The following is a 16282-nucleotide window of genomic DNA, read 5'->3' as shown; positions in this document are numbered from 1 at the left end:
TATTTGGATTATTATCAAGGAAGAAAGACGTCTAATAAATGATCATCATCATTATTATTATGTTTGATATCACAGCTGTCAGTTATAACAATATTATCATAATCATTATTATTAGTATCAAGGAAGGCAGTTAATAAATCATCATCATCATTAATAAAACAATCATATCATCATTATGATCAAGGAAGAAAAGCAGCTAATAAACTATTTTGATTATTATCAAGGAAGAAAGACGTCTAATAAATGATCATCATCATTATTATGATGTTTGATATCACAGCTGCCAGTTATAACAATGTTACCATAATCATTATTATTAGTATCAAGGAAGGAAGGCAGCTAATAAATTGTGATGATTATTAGTGATATTATTCTCAAGGACAGAAAGTTGGCTAACACATTATTGTTATTAATGTAATACTAAATAAATAGCAAGAAATGAAAATAAAAAGATGGTGGTAAAGGAAGAGGCAGAAATGGGTATGGATCTGGCAGTCTTTGAACCCCTCCTAGGAAGAAGTTAAAAATGAGGAAATGACAAAAACTGAATGCAGTGGGGTGAATAATTCCCAAGGGACAGTTACAGTGGGATCTAAAAATTTTAGTAACAGGTTTAGTAACAGGTTCCCATGTTGGTGGGATTCAAACTGTGGCGTAGCGCCAATGGGGCTGGGCGGGGCACGATGGGGGCTGGGCATTCCTGGGCGGGGCTGTGGCAAGGACGCAGCCGCTGCGCCGGTCCTTGGGTGGGAAACGAATGCACGCAGGCGCAGGCTGCCATGCACGCCGGTGCACCTCCTGCTAGACTGCTTCAAGTTCTGCGCGCTACTGCTGAGAGGAGGGGCGTAACTGAGGCAAAAATCACGTGGCAAAATCACCAATTAGTAACCCCCTCTCAGCACACACAAATAATTAGTAACCTACTCTCGGGAACCTGTGAGAACCTGCTGGATCCCAACTCTGGATAGTTACCCCCCCACACACACACACACAATTAACCACAGCCTGCATGACTAACAGCCCAATCCAAAGTGACTCCCAGAGCCAATTCTAAGGTGGAGGGGGGGGGGGGGGCAAAAGTACAAAACGACTCCACCCCAATATATGTTCCATACCTATTTTTTTTCTTTGTTTACATGTATATAACCAACAACCCTCTGAAATGACAGGATAAATTATGTGGGCCTCTGTGAGCTGTTAACAGGAGCAGCAGTGGCATAGTGGTGAAGAGCAGGTGTACTCTAATCTGGAGGAACGGGGCTGTGGAGGTTTATCTGGGGATTAGCCTGTGCACTCCAACACATGCCAGCTGGGTGACCTTGGGCTAGTCACAGTTCTTGGGAGCTCTCTCAGCCCCACCTACCTCACAGGGTGTTTGTTGTGAGGGGGGGAAGGGTAAGGAGTTTGTAAGCCCCTTTCCTATAGGAGAGAAAAAGGGGATATAAATCCAACTCTTCTTCTTCTTCTTCTTCTTCTTCTTTCTTCTTCTTCTTCTTCTTCTTCTTCTTCTTCTTCTTCTTCTTCTTCTTCTTCTTCTTCTTCTTTCTTCTTCTTCTTCTTCTTCTTCTTCTTCTTCTTCTTTGTTTGAACATCCCTTCAACCCCTCTGCACACATTAAACCCAACCCAAGGAGAAAGTTTTTCAGCCTGGCCTTTTCCTGGACATTTAAAAAAAATACTGCACACATAATTTTGACGTGGGAAACACCAAATGTACTTCACACTCCTTCGCAGCCTGATAAAGTACAGCCGAAGAAAAGCTTTATCTGGTAATTCGGTTGCTAGCAGCCAAAATGGCTAAACTGAAGCTAATGTACTTTAGTCGCTGGAAAAGACTCACTGGAAAAGACAATAATGCTGGGAAAGGTTGAAGACAGAACAGAGAAAGACCTTCCCTGAAATGGATTGACTCAATAAAGGAGGCCGCATCATTCGTTTGCATAACTTCAGCAAGATTGTTTACAAGAGGTTTGCATAACCTCTTGTACAACCTCAGCTTGCATAACCTCAGCAAGATTGTTTACAAGAGGATATTTTGGAGGGCGCTGGCTCATAAGTCAGAAGCAACTTGATGTCACATAACGCAGAGGAACATAACATCCTTCTCTTCTCTCCCTTTCCCAAAGAGTAAAATAGTTCACTAGGCTTTAAAAATACACACACCAACCCTTCCGGGTGGGCAAATCCGTCACAGCCAGGGGTAGGGAACCTTTAACACTCAAAGAGCCATTTGGACCCGTTTTCCACAGGAAAAGAAAACACTTGGAGCCGCAAATAATTTTTGACATTTAAAATAAAGATAACACTGTATATATTGGGCTTTTTAACCTTTTACTCCATTCATTCTGAGAAGTGCATGGATGCACCCGCCCTGCTGCTTGCAGGGCGGGCAAGGATGAGGCCAGCGGCGCGGCCTTTCCGGACGCCGGGAAAGCACCCGCCCCGCTCGAACAATGCGGGCGAGAGGGGAAGCCCGCGGCGCGGCCCAGCCACCTGTGGGCAATTGGTGCGCCCGCCCTGCTGCCTGCAGGGTGGGCAAGGATGAAGCCAGCGGCTCAGCTCGTGGAGCCGCAGTGCAAGGGCAGAAGAGCCGCATGCGGCTCTCGAGCTGCAGGTTCCCTACCCCTGGTCACAGCAATGTTGTCCAGGCTCCACCTGGAAGTTAACGGTAACAAAGATGTAGGTAACGTCTAAATAAGCACTAACACATTAAACACGTCACCCACTAGGCAGCCAATTTAGGTTTGGTATTTCTTATATATTAAGGAACAAGGCTCATCACATACAATTATCTATCTCATATCAACAGAATTTCATCATTCACTGTTGTATCATCACATGAATTATTTTTTCTCTTTTTCTATTCAATAATCTAAACATAAACAGAACCTGGGATTTGAATGAATGTGGAAACACCTTTGAAGGGACTGTTCATGTTTAGATTATTGAATCGAAAAAGAGAAAAATAATTCATGTGATGATACAACAGTGAATGATGAAATTCTGTTGATATGAGATAGATAATTGTATGTGATGAGCATTGTTCCTTAATATATAAGAAATACCAAACCTAAATTGGCTGCCTAGTGGGTGACGTGTTTAATGTGTTAGTGCTCCACCTGGAAGTTGGCAAACTGGAAAAGTGGCCTGAGAATGTGGCCCAGAATGAAGCGTTTTGGAGGGAATGTCCTAACAGTCAGGCAAGTCGGCCTGGAAGGCTTTTTTGAGAGGGCAATGTTGTCCAGGCTCCACCTGGAGGTTGGCAAGCTCTAAATGTTGCCACAGAATGAGGCTTTTTTGAAGGGAATGATGTGATGGATTTGCCCACCTTGAAGGGTTGGTGTGTGTATTTTGAAAGGCCTAGTAAAAAACAGGCCCTGGCAGAAGCCGGAGAGAGTCAGTAAACAGCACGCTCCATATAAGGAGGTCCTACCTGATTGGCTGGCAGAAAACGCAGTTCGCCTTGTGCTACAGGTAGAGGGAGCCATAAGGGCTGAGTATATATAAGCAGGGAGAAGCAGTTGGGCAGTTGGGACAGGAGGGCAGTTGGGGCAGGAGGGCAGTTGGGTTCGTTCTTTCTGAGAGAAAGGTCTGACTTAGCTGTGTGCTGACAGGAGTCAGACAGCTCCATTCAAGCTGAGGAGGCTTGATAGAGCGTGGAGGCCCTGAGCTTGGTGGAAAGTAACCCGCCAGTCAGGTGCTAGACAGCTTATCTGTCCAGACCTAGTGTATGTCCAACCCCAGTTCCAAATCCAGTCTGGGAAGTCAAGTCCAAAGGGGCAGTGTGGCCTATCAGGGGACTAAAGGAAGGAAGGTGGCTTGTGTATGCCAGGATCCTTCCAGACTTAGACGTGGGTTGTGTGGGAACAGGAAGGGTGTGTGAAGCAGTAGTTGGAACTAGTGTCTCTCTGTGTGTAAAAGCTATAGAAGCTGTGTGCTTAACAACTAAGAAGCTGAAACCTGTGTGTGAGTGAAAGCTTAAGTAACTGAAAGCTCTTTAAGAGAAAGAGTGGAGTGGCCATCTGCGTGTGACCAAGCTTTATTAAGAAACTGACTGAAACAACCTTTCTAAGAACAAGCTTAAACTTTAAGAACATAAGAACAAGCCAGCTGGATCAGACCAGAGTCCATCTAGTCCAGCTCTCTGCTACTTGCAGTGGCCCACCAGGTGCTTTTGGGAGCTCACGTGCAGGAGGTGAAAGCAATGGCCTTCTGCGGCTGTTGCTCCCGAGCACCTGGACTGTTAAGGCATTTGCAATCTGAGATCAAGGAGGATCAAGATTGGTAGCCAAAGATTGACTTCTCCTCCATAAATCTGTCCAAGCCCCTTTTAAAGCTATCCAGGTTAGTGGCCATCACCACCTCCTGTGGCAGCATATTCCAAACACCAATCACATGTTGCGTGAAGAAGTGTTTCCTTTTATTAGTCCTAATTCTTCCCCCTAGCATTTTCAATGGATGCCCCCTGGTTCTAGTATTGTGGGAAAGAGAGAAAAATTTCTCCATCAACATTTTCTACCCCATGCATAATTTTATAGACTTAATAATTTTATAAACTTTCTGTCACCGCAAGCTTTAAATCCTCTCTAAACCAACTGAGAAGCCTTCCTTTCTGTTTAAATAAACTTGAGAATCTGATGTCACGTAGCCACAATTGCCAGCCTGAATCTGTGTGCCAAAAAAGGGGTAGTGCCGGTCTGCATTTAAAGCCAAAACCCACTCTGACTGCGGCTCATTCCGCACATGCAGAATAATGCACTTTCAAACTGCTTTCAGTGCTCTTTGAAGCTGTGCGGAATGGCCAAATCCACTTGCAAAGGGCTGTGAAAGTGGTTTGAAAATGCATTATTTTGCGTGTGCGGAAGTGGCTAGAGTTTCCTTCCATTTTTATTAGAGGCTCTGGTGTTTACTCCCTCAGCCCTTTGGGAGTGTAAAAGGAGGGGTGTTGGCGGGCTAGTGACCAATATACATATATTGGTGGCCCAAGGCTTGGCGGTAATCAGTGGCTGTTAAAAATATAATTGGTGGCAGCGATAGAAAGTGCCGGACGTGGCATATTACATTACTGTGAGGGAAGGCTTTTTTGAGAAAGCCACGTTGGCCCAGAAGGCTTTTTTCAGGAAGCCATTTTGTGCAGGCTCTACCTAGAGCAGTGATGGCGAACCTTTGGCACTCCAGATGTTATGGACTACAATTCCTATCAGCCCCTACAATTGGCCATGCTGGCAGGGGCTGATGGGAATTGTAGTCCATAACATCTGGAGTGCTAAAGGTTCGCCACCACGGACCTAGAGGTTGGCAAACTGTGAAGCTTACTTCAGCACACAGCTCATTACCAACTGGAATTATGCAGAAGCGGGAGGTTATATAGAATGGTTACCAACTCCAGTTCAGGCACAGACTCCATCTAATGGATACATTTTCCTGCCCCAGCAACAAGCCCCTGATTGGTCCAATGTTCTCCACCAATCATATCAAAGCTTAACACTTGTTACATTTCTACTGCAACCCAACTGTCACTGGAACTTTCCATAACTTATAACAGTGGTGGCGAACCTATGCCACGGGTGCCAGAGGCGGCACTCAGAGCCCTCTCTGTGGGCACGCGCAGAGTCCCCACCCCACCCACTCCCCACACATCTAGATTGGCCTGGGCCACTGGGTTCTATCATTAGCATTAAACCTAAGACCTAGTTTTGGGGAAGCAGTGTAGACAACCCTGATAAGCACTGTTAAACCCCACTGATTTTCATGCAAAGAACTAAAGCGCGATCCTTTACCTGGGAGTAAGCTCGGTTGCTGGCAATGGGGCTTGCTTCTGAGTAAACCCTCCTAGGGTCGTGATTCACCCGTTGGAAGAGTTGCACGGTTGCTTCAAAGCAGAGCCACCGACTACCACCAAGCTTACTCCCGAGTAACGCACGCCTCGGAGCCAACCGTTTTTTTCTAAACTAAAACCTCAGTATTCAGGTTAAATTGCCATGTTGGCACTTTGCGATAAACAAGTGGGTTTTGGGTTGCAATTTGGGCACTCGGTCTCGAAAAGGTTCGCCATCACTGACTTATAATAACATTCTAGTGCTTTCTGCTAATCTTGAAGCTGATCACACTTTCAGCCATTCTATAAATCCTGACAACATGACCTTAAGGAATTATTTTTTAAAAAAATAGTTTTTTATGTATAGTCTGGAACCACATTACAATTTATTATACTTTTTACATTTTTCCAAGCCATACATTTCCCCCTTTTATCCCTCCCCCTGAAATATATATCTTAATGGCTTTCCAACCAAAATTAATACGATTTTTGAGCTCATTTTTTTAAGTGTGTTTTTGTATGTTGGCCATTTTTTAAAATCTACATGTTCCTTAATTTGTATTGATTCCGATCTTGAGATCCAAAGAGGTGTTTTTTGGTTTAAAATATTTTTATATTTATTCCATACCCTTCCTAATGCTTTTCTTATTTTATGAGATTGGAAATTATGGTAGTTCTTTGACTTTTCCACAGGCCATGAAAAGTCATGCCATCCTTTCATTAAATTAAATCCCTCTATTGCAAACAAGTGGTCGTTTTCTAATAAAATCCAATCTTTGATCCACAATATAGCATTCACTTCAAAATATGTATATAAATCTGGGACCCACAAACCTCCCCTCAATTTCAAATCAATCATGCAAGTATAGTTGATCCAGGGCTTCCCTCCCAATACATTTCTGAATTTCTTTTTGCCAGTTTTGTACGGGTTTACTTGATAGAATTATTGGTAAATTTCTGAATAGAAACATCATTTTGGGGATTACATCAGTTGTAACTATGTTTATCCTACCCAAAAATGATACAGTTACATTCTTCTATTGGTTTAACATTATTCTAATTTCTTTCCAGATTCTAACATAATTGTCTTCAAATAGATAATTATTTTCCCCTCTAAGCCAAATTCCTAAATAAACATGTAATTTCTGGGTTTAACTTTTTAACATAATTAAATATTTTATTTCATTTCGAAGAACTATTGAGACCATTTACATTGAGTGAAAAAATATTCAAAGGCATTATATCAATTCTACGTTTTTTGCTATTTCTAAAGCATTGAATAGTGGAGGTCTAGGGGATAATTTTCCACATATCAACTAATTTTTATCGTCTGGTATACTTACTATACTTAATAGCATCTATTTTATTTTAATAATTTTTACAACATATAAAGCTAATTCTCTATATCAGGGGTCCCCAAACTACGGCCCTGAAGGCATTTATCCGGCCCACCAGACATGGTGGCGATGGCTCCATTCATGTGCAGTGGGGGCTCGAGGGAGAGGAGGAACCGGCCCCAATGTATGCTGATTGTAGTTACATGCATTGGCACCTCTAAATCTCCCAGAATTCTTTTCTGGACCTGGGAGTTGGAAACCTTTATGATGGCAACGCTTGCTCTGCCTCTTCCCTCCTGGGACTAATTCATGTGTTGCTTTCCTAGGCTTTCTAAGTCCTGCCTCACCTTTATTGTGACCAGCCAGGCTGGCTAATCGCTCATTGGCTGGTAGGGATGGGCAGAAACCTAGAAGATACCTGACCCCCCAAGAGATGGAATTGCTTCTATTGGGAAGGTTCTTGCTTTTTTTTTTTTACAGGGGAAGTTGCATTCCCACAGCCTCCCAGTCAATATTTGGGAGCCCACTTCTGTACTTTGACATACTTCTTTGTCACTGTTCTAAAAATAAATAATTACAGAAAGGCTAGCAGTGGAATCAAACATTCTTTTAAAATCATTTGTGCATATGGAATTTGTTCATAGTTTTTTTTTAGGTCCTGCCCCTCCAAATAGTCTGAGGGATAAGGAACTTACCCCCTGTTTTCCTCTGTGGAATTCCTTGCCTCTATATCCTTAATAATATTCTTTTTTTCACTTTCCCCCCCTCATTTCCCCTTAATATCTACCTAACCCTCCTTCCCTACCTATATGACACTCACTGCCAATACCTTGTTTAATAGCCTTAAATGTATACAAATATTTACATAAACAATCGTATTTATATATAAACGTACATGTATATCATATAACTTATATATCCCTTTTTTGTTTATATATATATAAGGGTTCTTTAAGTTACATTCAATTTAAGTAATTTTTATCATAACTTTACCTTTTCTTCATTTCATTTACATTAGTTTATTTTTCTGCAGTTTTTCTATACAGTCATTAGCTTCCTGAACATTATTAATGCTACGGCATTTTGATTTGTATGTGAATGAAAGTCCTTCTATTATGCCCCAACAAAAAGTTATCTGATTGTCTCTCAGCCATGTAGTCATAGGTTTATATGATTGTCTCTTGTCCAAAATATATTGGGGAGTCTCAGAACTATTATCTCCTGGCCATGTATTTTAAATCTGTCTTTTGAATGTTTCTGAAGTATATCTTCTCTGGTTGTTTTCTTCCAGAAAGTAACCAAGACATCCCTTGGGGCTCTCCTCGTTTTGGCCGTCCTGGAGTTAATTCTGAAAACCTTTTCTATATTTTCTTCTTCTAACTTAAAGAATGATGTAGGTAATTTATTACTTTTCTTTTTGTTTTGTTGTTGTTGAATGCCTTTATCCACACCCTTCTCTACATCAATTATACCATTCATGTCACTTAGCAGTATCCATGAGTCAGCTGGAGATGCCGCTATTTGATCATGCAACTTCTTATAAAATCCCTTCTTATTCACATTAGGTGCATATATTCCTATTACCAAAGTGATGTATTGCATTTTCCTTTTGCTACATTGGCACCTCTACTCAGTGTCATCTCCCTTCTGGAACCACATTAACCTCTTTTAGGTTTCAAATGATCTTTTACATATAATGCAACACGTCTTTTCTTTGCACTATGGCCTGAATGAAATAAGCTTCCTAATTTTCTGTTCTCTCTGTATTTTTCATCCCCTTGCCTAATATGTGTCTCTTGCAAACATACTATAGAATAATTTTCCCTGTTTAAATCACTGAAAATCTTTTTCCGTTTCATCGCACTATTCATACCATTAACATTCCGTGATCTTAGTTTACACTGCATGATGATATAGAAAATTAAAAATATTTAAATTAGAACTATATTAGATAAAATATATAGTAAGTTTTATTATTGCCTTAACAATGTTAATATACTAGTCCATTTCCTGTGTGAATTGTCCAAAATGTCAGTGTTCTCAAACATTTTATTTGAGAAATGTTATTACTTTGGACAATCTTGTAGTTTACTATGCTGGGGACTGGCATAGGGAGGCCATACTGGAAATTCACAAACACCAGATGTCCTGGATCTCTTCGGGGATAGAGAGGTATACTAAATTCCCATTTTCAGTCACACAAGAAGAAGAAGAGACTTTAAAAATTAGCAAATCTTCTAAGTATAAAGGCCTAATGGAACGATGTTGTAAGATCTCATCTCTCCTTGACTTTCTCATACAGTTAATAATATCTCTTGGTAGTATACATTCCCTTGCTATTCTTGAGTTGACTATACATTTTGTCTATATCCTTAGATATCTCTCCCTCTAGTATCTTCCACACTTCTTTAAGCAATGGTAACATTTGTTTGAACAAATTTTCATTTTTCATTTCTTGTAAATCTCTAATCCTTATCATTGTTTCTTTTTGGTTAAGTTCTAACATTGCTAAAGTATCCTGTTGATCCTCCATTACTTTTCACAATGACTCTGTATGCTCAATATTCCAAAGTTCTCTGTATTTTCACCCACCTTTTTGTCTAACTGTTGTATCTTTTCATCCAATTTTTTAAATTTACCCAATTCCAATTTGATGTTTTCCATATTGCACTCTAATTTATTAAAGTGCTCCTTCGTGTGATGCTGTAACCTATCAAACCTTTCTTTGGTATTATGCTGGAAATTCTCTAACATGTCAATTAACTGTTCTAGTTACTCTGTCATTTCTTGATTACCTTCTGGTACTGCAAGAATAAAAGGCATGTTCCCATCCTTGTTCTGTGCATCAATCTTTGCATTATATACAAGCAGCTGTCCTGCTCTAGATATGCTAGAATTGGAAGCAGCACAATGAAGGGCTGTGTTATTGTTTAAATCCACTACATTGGGGTCTGCACCATGTTATTGTTTAAATCCACTACATTGGGGTCTGCACCATGTTTCAGCAAATAATTTGCACAAAATTCCTGCTGACATTGTACCGCCTTCATAAACGGAGATCGGTTATCATTATCACAGAGATTTAATCTACATTTGTTGTCTACTAAGAACATAACAACGTCTGTATATCCACTGGCGCAGGCTAAATGCAAAGGTGTTCTGTTGGCTTCATCAAGCAGATTGAGGTCGTGATTCTTCCCGAGCTGCTGCAGCTTCTCCAGGTTATCATTGGCTGTGGCCCGGTGCAGTTTGCCAAGGTCTTTGCTTCATAGGTCGTACCCATCCCCCACGGTGACGCTAAGGAAGGAGGCGGTAGCTCCTGGGTGGGACCCCGACGGCTTCCCATTCTTCCTCGAAAACCCAAAGGATTTCTTCATTTTCTATGCAAGGATGAACACAGTGCCTGCTGGCCAGTCGGCCAGCTGGCCAGCTCAAAGTTTCTCCAGTGCCCAACGGCATCTCACCCGGAAAACGAAAACAATAGCACTTGTTTCTGAGAGGGGGAAGTGAAGAAAGGATATAAAGACTCCGCAGAACACCACGATCAAAAACATCAGTGATGCAAGGTGAAACTTGAGGGGACATCTGTGTTTTTATGATACAGGAGGGGCAGAAAAGAAGGTTGTTACCAGCATCTTGATGCTAGCGGTTTCCAGGGTTTGATTAATACGGGCCACGAATCGATGGCATGTGTTTTGTGCCAGTCACTGGAACAATCCCCGGTGGGTTGCAGGATCTAACCTTGTGCTTTTATGCATTAGAATCTACTTAGTTACTTCGGTATGTGAACCAGGAGCCTATTTTGGGGGAGAAAGATGTAATTATATAGAGAAATTAAACAGGGAACATATGCTCATTCTCCCATTTTGCAGGTTACAATCTATCCTCCTGGCTTCAGAATTCAGAATTCCAAAGGGGTCCGCAGGCTCCAAAAGTTTGGGGACCCCTGGAATAGAGTCTGAGAGACGGATGGGAAGCCAGGTGCTGACAAATTCCATCCCAGATCCACAGTAGAAGAACTCACACCTTGCTCCCGTTATTGTGTGCAATTTGCAGAGATCCAGCTTGATCATTCTGAACTAATGATCAGGCAGTAATACTGGCCTCAATTCTGTCTATTTTCCTACCACCTCAATTTCTAAGGTGGTCTTTCTCTTCTGTTTGGTGCTTCTGTTCTCGGCTTGGCAGGTATAATTCCCACCATAGTCTTTAGCAAGATCCACAACAAGCACGCTGGGTTGGTCAGGGAGTAACTTCCTGTTGAGAAACCAGATGTAGCTTGGGGCAGGATTTGAATCCGTTCTGCAGGACAGGTGAAACTTGGAACGTTTCAGGTCAATAATCTTATGGATGATAGGTGGATCAGGTCCATCTACAACAAATAAGCACAGAAAACGTTACAAAGCTGGCATTCCAGCCAGAGGTGAATTGAAAGCCCTTGAAGCTCACATCCGTGCCCTCAGCCTTGCATCTTAAGAACATAAGAACATAAGAACAAGCCAGCTGGATCAGACCAGAGTCCATCTAGTCCAGCTCTCTGCTACTCGCAGTGGCCCACCAGGTGCCTTTGGGAGCTCACATGCAGGAGGTGAAAGCAGTGGTCTTCTGCGGCTGCTGCTGCTCCCAAGGATCTGGTCTGCAAAGTCATTTGCAGTCTCAGATCAAGGAGGATCAAAATTGGTAGCCATAGATCGACTTCTCCTCCATAAATCTGTCCAAGCCCCTTTTAAAGCTATCCAGGTTAGTGGCCATCACCATCATCCATGCCCTCGACGGTGAACCTTAACCTACCTCACAGGGTTGTTGTGGGGGTAGAGTGGAGAATTTATGTGCTGCCCTGAAATCCTGGGAAGAAGCGTGGGATTGAAAAAAATGTGACTCATCTCCCCGCATGTAGTAAATTAACTCATCAGGCACAAGGTTTCATGTGCTAAATAAGAAAATGCGAGGAGCTTTTTAATGTAACCGAAGATTTGATAATACAACTCCTATACACACAGGTGCACACATCTGGATCTGGAAGTGGTTCATTCCAGAATTATACAGTTCACCATGTTATTCTGCAGAACACATAGGGCTACAGTTCCAGCTTCCCCTTTTGCCTGGAACCAGACTGGCTCGGGGTCTTTTATTTCTTTCCCCTTCTAGCTAGAAGTTACATTATGGCTGGGACAGCTACATGGACTGGATTTGGCCTTTGGATTGGTAGTTGCTAACCATTTCCCTAATTTCTCCCTTTCATATGAACACAATAAGCTGCCTGCTGCTGAGTCTGATGATTGCTCTAAGCCTGGTTTTGTCAACTGTGACCGGCAGCAGGTCTTGGTGGAGGTCCTCCTCGTCCCCTGACCCATTTAACAGGGCATGTCAGGGATTGAATCTGAAACCTTCCCCATGCAAAGTAGATGCTTTACCATTGAGTAACAGTACTCCCCCGGTAAAAGCTCAATTTAAGGCTAGGAATTAAAAGGTGCCTAGAAGTTACAAATGCAGGCTGAACCCAATGAAAAGTGACTTCAAACTGGGCTGGGTTTTTGGGATGCCAGATGCCAACTACTGCCATAGGCGGGGAGTCAGACTTACATAGAATATCCAGCCGGTGAGGCTCACTGAAAGCGGAAGAGATACTGTTGGAGCCCTTGCAAGTATAGACGCCAGAGTCACTCCGGTGACTTGGGTCGAGCGTGAGATTCTGGTTGTTGTTGGTCAGAAGAATATGATATCCTGGTTCCAGACTCTGGCCCCCCTTAAACCAGGAGTACGAAACTGAGGTGCCTGCAGAGGTGCACATCAAAGTGACGGGCTGGTCTTCGGTGGCCACGGAGGGGCCAGTGACTGTGACGTCACGCACTTGAACTGTGAGGACAGAAAAGTTGCAGAGACTGACAAGCTTATTCCCAGGTATTCCCTTCCTCCAGAATTCAGTTATGGGCAATTATGTGCTGGGTGGGTACAGACTGTTGGAATATTCAGCCTTGTTTGCATGAACATTCTAAAGGTGACAGTTAAAAACCGTTGGTAGTGTTCTGTTCCCTCACTGACTGACTGACTGAGTGAAAAGATGTTCTCTGTGCTCTGTAAACCAAATGCTATGTAAAAGTGCTCTGACAAAGATATTGTATCGCAACCAAACTGTAACAAACTAAGAGCCGTGCATGTAACTATATATATATGTGATACTTTGTTGATATGCATATAGTATGTATGTTTTGTCTCTCAGTCAAGTTCTCCTTACGTTTATGAATTTCGGAGGTAAAAACGGCTGGTCTTTTGAGAAATAAGTATTTTAATTTAACGCGCTGCACAATCCAGATTTCTGCTCAATACTTTGCTGGACAGGATTATATATTCTAAATATACCAGTTGCCCTTCACAGATAGATGTGGAAGACCTGTGGATAATGTTACCAACCTCCCTTGAAGATCTCCTGGCATTACAGCTGGTCTACAGACCACAGGGATCTTTTATCCTGCAGAGTGTGGCTTGTTTTGGAGAGTGGGATCTATGGCATTATGTCACATTGAGATCCCTCCCATACCCAAACTCTGCCCTCTTCAGGTTCACCCCCCCCCCCCCAAAAAAAAATATCCAGGAATTTCCTGACCAGAGCTGGCAACTCTGTCACCAGAGAAAATCACGGAACTATGGAGAGATATTGACAAGCAGACTAGCTCCTGGTCACATGTAGGGGCCTTATAGAGAATCAAACCATCAGTTCATCAAGGTCTGATTGGTTGTGGCTCTCTGATTTCTGGGGTTCAGGTCCTTCACACCACCCATCTCCTAGTTCTTTTTAACTGGCAATGTTGGGGATTGAACCTGTGATCTTCTGCATGCAAAGCAGATGCTCTTCCCCAGGGCCACAGCCCCGCCTACTAGCCAGTGTGGTGTAGTTGTTAAGAGCAGGTGGGCTCTAATCTGGAGAACCGGGTTTGATTCCTTGCTCCTCCACCTGAGTGGCGGACTCTTATCTGGTGAACCAGATGTGTTTCTGCGTTCCTACACATGAAGCCAACTGAGGTCGATTCCGCACTTGGGTTATCGACCTAAGTTCGAGCTGCGTTCGACCTAAGTGCTCCGCACAACCACTGGGATTGACGTGGTTTTGTACCAGCTTCGCCCCGTGTAACAGTCAAATTTCCGACTCCAGTTGGGAACTACTACTTTTTCAGGGAACCACGCTCGAACTCAGCTCGATTCCAGTAAAGTGCGGAATCTCTGGTGCCAGGAGTCCCCCATTCAGCCAGTCACAGCTGAGTGTTTCAGGCATGCGTACAGCTGGCCAATCAAAACGGCACCTTCGTCCCTCCATTCCTGTGGCAGTTTTTTTATAACATGTGTGGGGATAGACGGAACATGGCTGTAGAACAGTAGCCAATCGGAACGGAGCGGCGAAGAGGCACAGGATGATTCCGCCCTCCGAGCTGGGATCAAGCTGGTTGCAGTGGGGAACAACAATGGCTTCGACCTAGGTCAGTACCCTTCTCAGGGAACTGGGTCAAACCTTTTTTACTCATGTGCGGAATCGCCCTGAGTGACCTTGGGCTAGTCCCAGTTCTCTTCGAACCGTCTCAGTCCCCTGTACCTCACAAGGTGTCTGTTGTGGGGAGAAGAAGGGAAAGGAGTTTGTACACTCCTATGAGTATCCTTACAGGAGAGGAAGGGGAGGTGGTGTAAATCCAAACTCTTCTTCTACTAGGATGAGAAAAGCAGGTTGTGGTAAAATCCTCGTCATCACAACCCAGGACCCAGCCAAGTGGTACTTGCTGGTCTGCCAACATTTTGCTCAGATTGCCCACGTCACTGTGGCCCTCTGGGGACTTTCCTAGGGAGTTAAAGGACCAGTCCACTTCTGAGACCGCCAAAGTCTTGGCAGCAGAATGGGAAGAACAGACCACGCCGCCTACTGGCGGTTACTTACCTCCTTCCACCTCAATCTCCTGCGTCCTGTTCCTCTTCTGGAGAGTGAGAACGTTCATGGCTTGGCAAACGTAATTCCCAGAATGCTTTAGGGTGACATTCTGAACAAGCAGCTCCGATCTTGTGCCGCACTGCATCCCATTGCAAAACCAGATATAATGTGCGTCGGGGAAAGTGTCGGCTTCACAGGTCAGTCTCAGGTTGGAATGCTCTTGGTAAAGCCTTTCAGGTGGGTGGATCACGGGTACTTCAGGCCCATCTAAGGAAATGCATAAGACATCATTGTGGAGACTGAAGCTGGAGATGAATAGGGGTGAAGGCAGACCCACCCAAACACTCTGGTCATCTTCAGAGGCTCTGCTTTGGTTCTGAGATTTAGGCTGTGGTGATTTGGGAGAGAGTCTTCTTAGTTGTTGCCCCAAGACTCTGGAGCTCTCCTTACAAAGAGGTTCATCTGTCTCCTTCTGTTACTGTCCTCTACCAGTAGGCGGAGAACATTTTTGTCTCATTTGGCATTCCCTCAGTGATCCTTTCTTCCTAACCCATGGGGCTTTAAAAAATGTTTTATGGTACTGCACCAAGAATTCAACTGGACACGTTTGGGAGAGTGAGACAGAGACACACAGCCAAGAATGACCCAGACCAGCTAACCACTGCTGGGAGTATAAAATGGGATAACCAGAGGTGGGATCCAGCAGGTTCTCACCAGTTCCCGAGAGTGGGTTACTAATTATTTGTGTGTGCCAAGAGGGGGTTACTAATGGGGTCCCCTTTTCCATCTCCACGCCCTCGCCTCCCCGAGAGGCATCCTGCCTTTGAACATAAAGGTTCCATATAGCAATTGCAACTAATAATGTAACTCCCTGAACTGGGTTAATCCCTTTCAGGTACTGCAATTCATGGATTCTCAGCCTTTCGTACCTTTTATCTCACCAGTCTCTATCAAAGAACCTGTGTGTTTCACTATTGCTGTGTTCAGATTTGTGAGTTGGGGCATTTTCTATAATGTGATGATGATTTAGAAATGACCTGGTGCAAAAGAATTTTGGGGGGTCGTGGTGGAGTGGCTTTCCATGGGGGGGCATCCAACTCAGGTTTTGCCCAGGGCTCAGGTTTGCCTAGGTACGCCTCTGCCCCCTTTGCTGGTGGGGTGGGCTGGCGAGGGAACCTGTTACTAAATTTTTTGGATCCCACCACTGGGGATAACC

General features: G+C 43.5%; 1 protein-coding gene across 1 annotated transcript in view; it reads right to left on the bottom strand.

The window, feature by feature from the left end:
• Nucleotides 1–10650: 10650 nt before the first annotated feature.
• Nucleotides 10651–16282, bottom strand: part of LOC125435491 (carcinoembryonic antigen-related cell adhesion molecule 5-like) — a 6928-nt gene continuing 1296 nt past the window's right edge. Inside the window, exons 3-6 of the mRNA XM_048501689.1 lie at nucleotides 15076–15333; nucleotides 12738–13010; nucleotides 11278–11526; nucleotides 10651–10951 (exon numbers count right to left, since the gene is read on the bottom strand). Of these exons, the coding sequence (XP_048357646.1) occupies nucleotides 10923–10951; nucleotides 11278–11526; nucleotides 12738–13010; nucleotides 15076–15333 (809 nt within the window). The 3' untranslated portion in view covers nucleotides 10651–10922. The remainder of the gene's footprint in view (nucleotides 10952–11277; nucleotides 11527–12737; nucleotides 13011–15075; nucleotides 15334–16282) is intronic.

This window comes from Sphaerodactylus townsendi, linkage group LG06 (assembly GCF_021028975.2).
Source record: "Sphaerodactylus townsendi isolate TG3544 linkage group LG06, MPM_Stown_v2.3, whole genome shotgun sequence".
Lineage (NCBI taxonomy): Eukaryota > Metazoa > Chordata > Lepidosauria > Squamata > Sphaerodactylidae > Sphaerodactylus > Sphaerodactylus townsendi.
The sequence above is the reverse complement of the archived record's forward strand: the minus strand, read 5'-3'. Positions and strand labels throughout refer to the sequence as shown.